General features: G+C 43.5%; 1 protein-coding gene across 3 annotated transcripts in view; it reads left to right on the top strand.

Annotated features, from left to right (window-relative positions):
- The window catches only part of tmem45a (transmembrane protein 45a), an 88,667-nt gene that overhangs the window by 66,069 nt on the left and 10,109 nt on the right, over positions 1–12,489 (top strand). For all 3 annotated transcript variants that reach the window (XM_072260127.1, XM_072260126.1, XM_072260125.1), the window contains 2 exons: positions 1,233–1,417; positions 7,711–7,856. In XM_072260127.1, coding sequence (XP_072116228.1) covers positions 1,233–1,417; positions 7,711–7,856 — 331 coding nt within the window. The remainder of the gene's footprint in view (positions 1–1,232; positions 1,418–7,710; positions 7,857–12,489) is intronic.

Genomic DNA, 12,489 nt, shown 5'->3' with positions numbered 1-12,489 from the left:
TGGGATAGGCAATAAATTCTGGTTTTGCCAATGATGCACACCGTATATCTTGTGCTTGAATCTTTTTGTTTAAAGCTATCTTTCTTTAAACTATTTATTTGAAATTCAGCTCCCTAAATGTTCATCTTCCCTTTTGCTTTTCCTTTCTAACTTTATCAGAAAGTCAGACAAAGCATATGTTAATATCACTTTAATGCAGATAAGTCTGCATATGGAATTGGATCAGTTGGGTTACGCAAGAAGGCTGCAGTTTTGCAACTTAAAATGGAGATCTGCAGCATCAAGACAAATTCTTCTAAGCTGCTTTTTAAATTTTCTTTCCGAACAAGTACTAAAAAATTTCAGCTTTAGTCAATGACTCCCAGTCTGTATTCGAACTCCTGCTGAGTAAGCCTCCAAATGGCTATGTATCAAGAGGTGTACCCGTGGACCAATGTTGCTGAGACACAAGCCAGGGCCTGATCAACCCTGGCTGGGTTGCCTGGGTGAGAGTATTTGATGTTGAAAGACACGAAGCACCCGGTAACCCCAGGATACATCACTGATGATGTGTCCCAGCACGTCCTAGGATGTATCTCAGCATCGGTGTCCCAAGTTCTGAAGTTTCTTTACATGCATGAGTAATAACAACTGTTTTTAAAGCTGAAATTGAATGCACTTTTAAATGCTCTTGATTGAAATGTGTACCCTTCAGCCTAATATGTTGAGCATATTACTTCCTTCGGTATAGATGGTGTAACAAGTGACTGTAGGTATAAATGAGAATAAATATGGATTAAGTTGGCCCACATGGAAAATTTCTGTTTGTTCTACATTACCAGAAGAGGAATCACAAATTTTTCTTCATATATTGCTCAACATTATGGACAGGTTTAATTGATTCTGTGCTCTTAATGCCACTGATGTGAAAGAAAACTATGACACATGTATTTAGATGATTAGGCAAAGTTAAAGTTCATCCTTTCATCTTTTGGACACAAAGCTTAACTAAGTGCAGCAATGGAAAATTTTCTAGAATAATTAAGTGACAGAGAATCAGAATTTAATTACAATATGCTATGGATTTGAATTCTGGTTAATTTCTCTTGACATTACATAAGGCAATTAGGACAACCCCACAAAAATTCTGGCCTTTAATTTCTCCTTAGGATTTGACCTCCATGCCACTTTGAAAAATCCGAAGTCTGCAATCATGTCTCTTACAATCAGCCTTCATCTTTTCTTTTAAACAGGTTTCTTATTTTATTACCATGTCCATGGGCGTGCAATGCTTGATATTCATGTCCATATTCTGCTGCTGGTGGCTGTGTTTGGCGGTTCCATTAGCATCTTTCTTGAAGTCTTTCTCCGTGGGAATATCGTACTGGAACTTTTGAGGACAAGCCTGTGTATACTGCAGGGCAGCTGGTTCTGGCAGGTAAGAGACCTGTGTTAGTCGTTTATAAACGTAGGTGAACACTAATTGAGACATTGCCCTCATTCCACTAAATCTGATATATTACTAGTGTAGCCTGGGGAAGATACACATGCAGGACATCAAATACTTTTTTAGGTCTTAAATTCCTTTATGTTATAGATGTTTTATTACAGAAAGAAGGTATCAAAATAAAAAAAACGACAAACTAAAATCAATAAATTTAAAAAACACAGTTCCTGCTGTTAAAATCTCAGCTTAATTTCGGATCACACCCTTGTTACGTATGCAGTATGAAAATAACTAAATACAAACTATATCAAACCAATACGGTAGTGGCAATTCTTTTAAAAAAAATACAAACAATGTTAGAATCCCACCAACCCTGTATCTTATACACAACAACGAAAATGTGAATAAATACATCTCATCTTAACTAAAGAGAGATACTCACACTTGGCACGCACATGCTTAACTTCCAAACACATATAGGCTAACCTTGAAATGAGGTCTCCTCGCTCACGTTACGTGAACAGAGATTAACACATTCACATTACTGTTACATTCACATTCGGTCATGAAACAATAAAGAAAGACAAGTAAGCTTTTACTTTGTGGTTGGATTACTAAGAAGGCTAACCTAGTCGGCCGATTATGGAACTTCACAATCATGCTATTCCAGCATCAATCAATTTTACTTGCAGAAATCTAAGGCAAGTAAAACATCTCAAACTATCAATATTCTATATTTACAAACAAGTATAGACATAAGACAAAGGAGCAGAAGTCAGCCATTCGGCCCATCGAGTCTGCTCTGCCATTTTATCATGAGCTGATCCATTCTCCCATTTAGTCCCACACCCCCGCCTTCTCACCATAACCTTTGATGCCCTGGCTACTCAGATACCTATCAATCTCTGCCTTAAATACACCCAATGACTTGGCCTCCACTGCTGCCCGTGGCAACAAATTGCATAGATTCACCACCCTCTGACTAAAAAAATTTCTTCGCATTTCTGATCCGAATGGGCACCCTTCAATCCTTAAGTCATGCCTTCTCGTACTAGACTCCCCCATCATGGGAAGCAACTTTGCCACATCCACTCTGTCCATGCCTTTCAACATTCGAAATGTTTCTATGAGGTCTACCCTCATTCTTCTAAACTCCAAGGAAAACAGTCCAAGAGCGGACAAACGTTCCACATATGTTAACCCTCTCATTCCCGGAATCATTCTAGTGAATTTTCTCTGTACCGTCTCCAATGTCAGCACATCCTTTCTTAAATAAGGAGACCAAAACTGCCCACAGTACTCCCAGTGAGGTCTCACCAGTGCCTTATAGAGCCTCAACATCATATCCCTGCTCCTATACTCTATTCCTCTAGAAATGAATGCCAACACAAATGTCCCACAAGGATCTGTTCTGGGACCTCTACTTTTCGTGATTTTTATTAACGACCTGGATGTGGGAGTAGAAGGGTGGGTTGGCAAGTTTGCAGACGAAACAAAGGTTGGTGGTGTTGTAGATAGTGTAGAGGATTGTCAAAGATTGCAGAGAGACATTGATAGGATGCAGAGGTGGGCTGAGAAGTGGCAGATGCAGTTCAACCCAGAGAAGTGTGAGGTGGTACACTTTGGAAGGACAAACTCCAAGGCAGAGTACAAAGTAAATGGCAGGATACTTGGTAGTGTGGAGGAGCAGAGGGATCTCAGGGTACATGTCCACAGATCCCTGAAAGTTGCTTCACAGGTGGATAGGGTAGTTAAGAAATCTTATGGGGTGTTAGCTTTCATAAGTCAAGGGATAGAGTTTAAGAGTCGCGATGTAATGATGCAGCTCTATAAAACTCTGGTTAGGCCACACTTGGAGTCTGTGTCCAGTTCTGGTCACCTCACTGTAGGAAGGATGTGGAAGCATTGGAAAGGGTACAGAGGAGATTTACCAGGATGCTGCCTGGTTTAGAAAGTATGGATTATGATCAGGGATTAAGGGAGCTAGGGCTTTACTCTTTGGAGAGAAGGAGGATGAGAGGAGACATGATAGAGGTGTACAAGATAATAGAGGAATAGATAGAGTGGATAGCCAGTGCCTCTTCCCCAGGGCGCCACTGCTCAATACAAGAGGACATGGCTTTAAGGTAAGGGGTGGGAAGTTCAAGGGGGATATTAGAGGAAGGTTTTTTACTTAGAGAGTGGTTGGTGCGTGGAATGCACTGCCTGAGTTAGTGGTGGAGGCAGATACGCTAGTGAAGTTTAAGAGACTACTAGACAGGTATATGGAGGAATCTAAGGTGGGGGCTTATATGGGGGGCAGGGTTTGAGGGTTGGCACAACATTGTGGGCCAAAGGGCCTGTAGTGTGCTGTACTATTCTATGTTCTAACATTGCATTCGCCTTCTTCACCACTGACTCAACCTGGAGGTTAACCTTAAGGGTATCCTGTACGAGGACTCCCAAGTCCCGTTGCATCTCAGAACTTTGAATTCTCTCCCCATTTAAATAATAGTCTGTCCATTTATTTCTTCTGCCAAAGTGCATAACCATACACTTTCTGACATTATATTTCATTTGCCACTTCTTTGCCCATTCTTCCAATCTATCCAAGTCTTTCTGCAGACTCTCTGTTTCCTCAGCACTACCAGCCCCTCCGCCTATCTTTGTGTCATCAGCAAACTTAGCCACAAAGCTATCTATTCCATAATCCAAATCGTTGACGTAAAAAGAAGCGGCCCCAACACGGACCCCTGTGGAACACCACTGGTAACCGGCAGCCAACCAGAATAGGATCCCTTTATTCCCACTCTCTGTTTCCTGCCAATCAGCCAATGCCCTATCCACGTATGTAACTTTCCCATAATTCCATGGGCTCCTATCTTGTTAAGTAGCCTCGTGTGGCAACTTGTCAAAGGTCTTCTGAAAATACAAATATACAACATCCACTGCATCTCCCTTGTCTAGCCTACTTGTAATTTCCTCAAAAAATTGTAATAGGTTTGTCAGGCAGGATTTTCCTTGAAGGAATCCATGCTGAGTTCTGCCTATCTTGTTATATGCCTCCAGGTACTCTGTAACCTCATCCTTGACAATCGACTTCAACAACTTCCCAACTATCGATGTCAAGCTAACAGGTCTATAATTTCCTTTTTGCTTCCTTGCCCCCTTCTTAAATAGCGGAGTGACATTTGCAATCTTCCAGTTCTCCGGAACCATGCCAGAATCTATTGACTTTTGAAAGATCATCACTAATGCCTCCGCGATCTCCACAGCTACTTCCTTCAGAACACGAGAGTGCATTCCATCTGGTCTGGGAGATTTATCTACCTTTAGACTATTCAGCTTCCTGAGTACTTTCTCTGTCATAATTGTGGCTGCGTACACTTCACTTCCCTGCCACCCTTGAGTGTCCGGTATACTGCTGATGTCTTCCTCAGTGAAGACTGATGCAAAATACTCGTTCAGTTCCTCCGCCATCTCTTTATCTCCCATTACAATTTCTCCAGCATCATTTTCTATCTGTCCTATATCTACTCTCACCTGCCTTTTACTCTTTATATACTTGAAAAAGCTTTTAGTATCCCCTTTGATATTATTAGCTTCCTTTCATAGTTAATCTTTTCCCTCTCAATGACCTTCTTAGTTTCCTTTTGTAAGCTTTTAAAAACTTCCCAATCCTCTGTCTTCCCACTAATTTTTGCTTCCTTGTATGCCCTCTCCTTTCCTTTAACTTTGGCTTTGACTTCTCTTGTCAACCACGGTTGCATCCTTTTTCCATTCGAAAATTTCTTCTTTTTTGGAATATACCTGTCCATTTATATGGTATTTTTGGAATATACCATATAAATGAATTTACATAGATATTATCAAATATTATTCACCTTTCCTCACCAAACCTGGGAAAAGCATTCGAACATTGTCCTTTCTAGAACATGGTAACTCTTCGTTCTACTCCACCCATGCAAGATGACATCATGGTTTTCTCGTAAAGGCACAGGCAGCTATTTTAGCATTACCAAGGTGAATACATAAGTGCTCTTAAACAATAAACAAAAATGGTATTCAATGGTCACCTGGTTACACTAGCAAAACAGAATAAGGGACAATAGAGGGGAACATAGGAAAGAAAATAACAATAAAGATGTTCTAGGATACAATAATGAGGTTACTGGAGCATAATTATATGTACCAGTGAAAGAAAAAATAGCAAAAACTCCCAAGTATGAGAATAGGGATCAGAATGGCCTCTGCTAATGCTTCAAACACAGAGGCATAACATACAATACATAAGCAGAAACTGCTTGTTCCTTTGGGTTTCATTCTCTATGCTTAACATCTGGAACATGTTTACACCAACGAAATAGTACTGGCAAAACTATTTGCACTCGAGATTAATGTGCAGAGCAAAGTTTTTTCCCTTGAAAATTAGGTGGCAAAACCAGTGGGTGCAAGTGAAAACAACTTAAAGAACGTATGGATGAAGTTGGCTCTATAAACTGAAAGAATCATGGATGTTTTGCAGAGAGCGTGCTTTTTCTGAATAAGTTGCTTAATATTTTGGGTATGGTTAATTGATTGGCTCTTTTGATGCAATTGGTTTAAAATATGAGTGAAATGTGAAATAAATCTTCACTCTTCAGTAACATACAGGTATTTAATTAGTAGCTGTAAAAAGAGGCTGTGTTCCGAATCATAGACACAAGTAATTCTGCAGGTGATGGAAATCTTATGCAGCATACATAAAACACTGGAGGAGCTCAGCAGTCAGGCAGCATCTATGGAGGAGAATAAACAGCTGGCTGTTTAGATGCCGGCTGACATGCTGAGTTCCTCCAGTACTTTGTATTTGCTGCTCCTCAAAATTCAAAGTGTCGTCTCTGCTTATATGGGTGGATTAGATACAGTTGACAATACGAAAAATTTATCATTGACCTTCAGAATTAAACAATCGTAAAAAGGATTCATACCATTCTGGAATACAGTTAATTTTGATATTTTAGTCTTTAGGATTTAGGATTATTGTTCTAAAGTTAACATTGCAGGCTTGTTATTAATGCCTTTCAGTCAAAGTTCATTGCAATAGCAATATTGTGTTGCCTTTTTTCCAGTGAGGATACAATAGTGCTCACAACAGGAATTCTGCAGATGCTGGAAATTCAAGCAACATACATCAAAGTTGCTGGTGAACGCAGCAGGCCAGGGAGCATCTCTGGGAAGAGGTGCAGTCGACGTTTCAGGCCGAGACCCTTCAGACTTGACCTGACGAAGGGTCTCGGCCTGAAACGTCGACTGCACCTCTTCCTAGAGATGCTGCCTGGCCTGCTGCGCTCACCAGCAACTTTGATGTGTGTTGCTTGATACAATAGTGCTCATCTACATTAGCTAAAAATGTGATGTGCGTTTATTATATCTAGATCATATACTTGGTGATAACTGATACTTGTGAAGAAACAAATGCAGAAGTAATGGTCCAGAAGGGCCAGTCTGTGTAATTCCCCTGTGTCTGAGTGATGTTTTTCTTTTGGTATGTTTCCTGATGGGCTTGCTGCCATACTTGCAGTGTTTCCAGATGGTGAGCTGATAATATCACTTAGAGTGGAATGATTAGTTTTCCTAGCCTAAAACCACTAAATTAAATAGTTAATGAGTATCATTAGGTTAGTTTTGTATTTGTTTAAATATTTAATCATATTTTGTACGTTTGGTTTCACAGTAGCAATTAGAATGATACCGATCCAAAACTAGCATTTATTTCCATCCTGTTTATGTGCCTGAATTCTAAAATTGATCACTGTAAAATGTTTTCTGAACCCTTTTCCAGGTGCAAAGTGAATGTGTTTTTAACTCTGTCTTTTAATCCATCGCTCTAAAAAAAAAAGTGTCATGTAAGAAAACCATGTGAAACAATTCTTACTGTTTGGTTACAATGTTCTTCAAGTTTTTCCACACAAAGACTCTGAATTTATAACTATTTTTCTTCATGAGTGCATCACCCCTTCTTGGTCTTTGGCCACCAACAGTAGTTTGCTAGCGTTCCTCTGTCCTGGTCCGTTCTTTCAAGATGTCCCATCATCTTGGTATGTCCTTCCTCTTTCAGGCATGAGGTCTTTGGAGCTTTTGTTGGTTTTTATAGGATGGGGCTGCCCAACCCCCCCTCCTTTCACAGCCGGGCTTGGGACTGTCCATGGTGGAGCTGAATTAATAACTACCCTGATGGATCTTTCGAGGATGGATAAATAAATAAATAAATCTGCATACCTTTTAATTCTTTTAATTGAGATAATTTAATTTCTCTTTTACAGATTGGGTTTATCCTATATCCTCCAAATGGAAGCCCTGAATGGGACCAAAGCAGCCACGACAATCTGATGTTTATTACTATGTGCTACTGTTGGCATTATGCCTTTTCGCTTCTCATTGTGGCCATTAGCTATGCAATTGTCAGTTGGTGAGTGGATGCACTTCTCTTTCATGTATCTGAAGCCAAGTGTGGTTAAGAGCTTAGGAGACGGAAGTATGAGCGGTCTTTCCATCCTGATGCCCGTTTTGCATATATTAAGGTCATCTCTGACCTTCTGCCTCAATGCCATCCTCCTACACAAATACCATGTTCTTTGATTTCCTTAATATCTAAAAATCTATCAGTCTCTGTCTTCAATATAATTATTGACTCAACCTACACAGCGTTTTTTTTTTGGGTAGAGGATTCAAAAGGCATACGATTGTCCTGGACTAGTCTTTCAAGTTGTCCCCTGGTGTAGTTCATCTTGTCTGTCTTGGTGAAGATCCTTCCATTCCCAGGGATGAGGTCTTTGGAGATCCTATTGGTGTTTCTGGGTTGTTTCGGGATAGGGTTTGCTTGTGCAATCCTCCTCCTTTCCCATTCAGGCTTGGAACCACCCATGGAAGAGTTTTACAGCTGTCTAACTGAAGGAGTTTTATTCTATTCTGTATCTTGTTTTCCTGATCCCTGATTTTTAGATAGTGACATCTGGATCTAGTTAGTCCAGCAAATCTACATTCTCCCTGCCAAACCTTGAAAGTATTTTGTGTATTTCAATGAGACCAATTTCATTCTTCTAAACCAGATGTTCCCAACCTGGGATCCACAGAGCCTTTGGTTAATGTTAAAGGTCCATGATGTGAAAAAAAAAAAAGTTGGGAACCCCTGTTCTAAACTGTGGAGAGCATAATTATGGTCATCTTAATTTCTCCTCATATGAGAAAGTTGCCATCAGTGTGGTAAGATGTCTTCATCTCTCATGAAACAGAGATTCCCCTCCACCATTGTTAACAAAACTGTTGACCAAAGCTCATCCATTTCCCACACTGCTTCTTTAAACCCCTTCCCTAAATCTCAGCTTTTTTATTCGAGCCACGACTGCGCAGAATGTGCAGGCACATGGACGTCAGCGAGCTGGATTGCTGGGAAGAATTTTAAAGGAAGACAGCTTTATAGAGCGGGTGTCTGACTAGAGGGAGTCAGAGTAGGAGGGCTTCAGCTCAATGGGTCGAGGCGAGCTAAGTTTCTTGTGAAGTATGTCTGTAAGGCCGGTGTTCTGTACTGAGTGTCAGATGTGGGAAGACCGGGAGACTCCCAGCCTCCTGGATGGCCACATATGCGCCAGGTGTGTTGAGCCGCAGATCCTTAGGGAACACACATCAAAGTTGCTGGTGAACGCAGCAGACCAGGCAGCCTCTATTGGAAGAGGTACAGTCGACATTTCGGGCCGAGACCCTTCGTCAGGACTAACTGAAAAAAGAGCTAGTAAGAAATTTGAAAGTGGGAGAGGGAGGGGGAGATCCGAAATGATAGGAGAAGACAGGAGGGGGAGGGATGGAGCCAAGAGCTGGACAGTTGATTGGCAAAAGGGATATGAGAGGATCATGGGACAGGAGGCCTAGGGAGAAAGAAGGGGGAGGGAACCTAGAGGATGGCCAAGGGGTATAGTGAGAGGGACAGAGGGAGAAAAAGGAAAGAGAGAAAAAGAATATGTGTATATAAATAAATAACGGATGGGTTACGGGGGGAGGTGGGACATTAGTGGAAGCTTGAGAAGTCAATGTTCATGCCATCAGGTTGGAGGCTACCCAGACGGAATATAAGGTGTTTTTCCTCCAACCTGAGTGTGGCTTCATCTTTACAGTAGAGGAGGCCATGGATAGACATATCAGAATGGGAATGGGACGTGGAATTAAAATGTGTGGCCACTGGGAGATCCTGCTTTTTGTGGCGGACAGAGCATAGGTGTTCAGCAAAACGATCTCCCAGTCTGCGTAGGGTCTCGCCAATACATAGAAGGCCACACCGGGAGCACCGAATGCAGTATATCACCCCAACCGACCCACAGGTGAAGTGTCGCCTCACCTGGAAGGACTGTCTGGGGCCTTGAATGGTGGTGAGGGAGGAGGTGTAAGGGCATGTGTAGCACTTGTTCCGCTTACAAGGATAAGTGCCAGGAGGGAGATCAGTGGGGAGGGATGGGGGGGATGAATGGACAAGGGAGTTGGGTAGGGAGCGATCCCTGCCGAAAGTGGGGGGGGGGGGGGGGGAGGGAAGGATGTGTTTAGTGGTGTGATCCCATTGGAGGTGGCGGAAGTTATGGAGAATAATATGTTGGACCCGGAGGCTGGTGGGGTGGTAGGTGAGGACAAGGGGAACCCTATTCCTGGTGGGGTGGCGGGAGGATGGAGTGAGAGCAGATGTGCGTGAAATGGGGGAGATGCATTTGAGAGCAGAGTTGATGGTGGAGGAAGGGAAGCCCCTTTCTTTAAAAAAGTAGGACATCTCCCTCATCCTAGAATGAAAAGCCTCATCCTGAGAGCAGATGTGGCGGAGATGGAGGAATTGCGAGAAGGGGGTGGCATTTTTGCAAGAGACAGGGTGGGAAGAGGAATAGTCCAGATAGCTGTGAGAGTCAGTAAGCTTATTGTAGACATCAGTAGGTAAGCTGTCTCCAGAGATAGAGACAGTAAGATCTAGAAAGGGGAGGGAGCTGTCGGAAATGGACTAGGTAAACTTGGGGGCAGGGTGAAAGTTGGAGGCAAAGTTAGTGAAGTCAACGAGCTCAGCATGCGTGCAGGAAGCAGTGTCAATGCAGTCGTCGATGTAGTGAAAGAAAAGTGGGGGACAGATACCAGAATAGTTTTGGAACATAGGTTGTTCCACAAAGCCAACAAAAAGGCAGGCATAGCTAGGACCCATACGGGTGCCCATAGCTACACCTTTAGTTTGGAGGAAGTGGGAGGAGCCAAAGGAGAAATTATTAAGAGTAAGGACTAATTCCGCTAGACGGAGCAGAGTGGTGGTAGAGGGGAACTGGTTAGATCTAGAACCCAAAAAGAAGCGGAGAGCTTTGAGACCTTCCTGGTGGAGGATGGAAGTATATAGGGACTGGACATCCATGGTGAAAATAAAGTGGTGGGGGCCAGGGAGTTAAAATCATCAAAAAGTTTATGAGCGTGAGAAGTGTCACGAGCATAGGTCGGAAGGGATTGAACAAGGGGGGATAAAACCGTGTCGAGGTATGCAGAAATGAGTTCGGTGGGGCAGGAACAAGCTGAGACAATAGGTTTGCCAAGACAGGCAGGTTTGTGGATCTTGGGTAGGAGGTAGAAACGGGAAGTGCAGGGTGTGGGAACTATAAGGTTGGTAGCAGTGGATGGGAGATCCCCTGAGCGGATAAAGTCGGTGATGGTGTGGGAGACAATGGCCTGGTGCTCCTCAGTGGGGTCACGATCGAGGGGTAAGTAAGAGGAGGTGTCCGCAGGTTGTTGCTCTGCCTTGACAAGGTAGAGGTCAGTACGCCAGACTACAAAAACACCCCCCCACTTAGCGGCGGGTTTTATAGTAAGGTTAGGATTAATGCGGAGGGAGTGGAGAGCAGAGCCTTCGGAAGGAGTGAGGTTGGAATGGGAACAAGGTGCGGTGAATTCGAGACGGTTGATGTCCCATCGGCAGTTAACTAGTTCCATAAACCTGCCTGTCCTGGTAGATCTATTGTCTCAGCTTGCACCTGCCCCACCATTCGTCCTCCCCACCGATCTCCCACCTGGCACTTATCTTTGTAAGCGGAACAAGTGCTACACATGCCCTTACACTTCCTCCCTTACCACCATTCAGGGCCCCAGACAGTCCTTCCAGGTGAGGCGACACTTCACCTGTGAGTTGGCTGGGGTGATATACTGTGTCCAGTGCTCCCGATGCGGCCTTCTATGTATTGGCGAGACCTGATGCAGACTGGGGTACAGTTTCGCTGAACACCTACACTCTGTCCACCAGAGAAAGCAGGATCTCCCAGTGGCCACACATTTTAATTCCACGTCCCATTCCCATTCTGATATGTCTATCCACAGCCTCCTCTACTGTCAAGATGAAGCCACACTCAGCTTGCAGGAACAACACCTTATATTCCGTCTGGGTAGCCTCCAACCTGATGGCATGAACATTGACTTCTCAAATTTCCGCTAATGCCCCACCTCCCCCTCGTACCCCATCCGTTATTTACCTATATACATACATTCTTTTTCTCTCTCTCCTTTATCTCCCTCTGTCCCTCTCACTATACCCCTTGCCCATCCTCTGGGTTCCCCCCCCCACCTTTTCTTTCTCCCTAGGCCTCCTGTCCCATGATCCTCTCATATCCCTTTTGCCAATGACCTGTCCAGCTCTCGGCTCCATCCCTCCCACTCCTGTCTTCTCCTATCATTTCGGATCTCCCCCTCCCCCTCCCCCTCCCACTTTCAAATCTCTTACTGGCTCTTCTTTCAGTTAGTCCTGACGAAGGGTCTCGGCCCGAAACGTTGACTGTACCTCTTCCAATAGAGGCTGCCTGGCCTGCTGCGTTCACCAGCAACTTTTATGTGTGTTGCTTGAAATTCCAGCATCTGCAGATTTCCTCGTGTTTGCAAGATCCTTAGGGACCGGGTTAGGGAAATGGAGCTGCAGCTCGATGACCTTTGTCTGGTCAGGGAAAGTGAGGAGGCGATAGAGAGGAGCTATAGGCAAGTAGTCACACCTGAGCCTCGAGAGACAGATAAGTGGGTAACAGTCAGGAGAGGGAAGGGTACGAGTCAGATAC

This window comes from Mobula birostris, chromosome 6 (assembly GCF_030028105.1).
Source record: "Mobula birostris isolate sMobBir1 chromosome 6, sMobBir1.hap1, whole genome shotgun sequence".
Classification (NCBI taxonomy): domain Eukaryota; kingdom Metazoa; phylum Chordata; class Chondrichthyes; order Myliobatiformes; family Myliobatidae; genus Mobula; species Mobula birostris.
The sequence above is the reverse complement of the archived record's forward strand: the minus strand, read 5'-3'. Positions and strand labels throughout refer to the sequence as shown.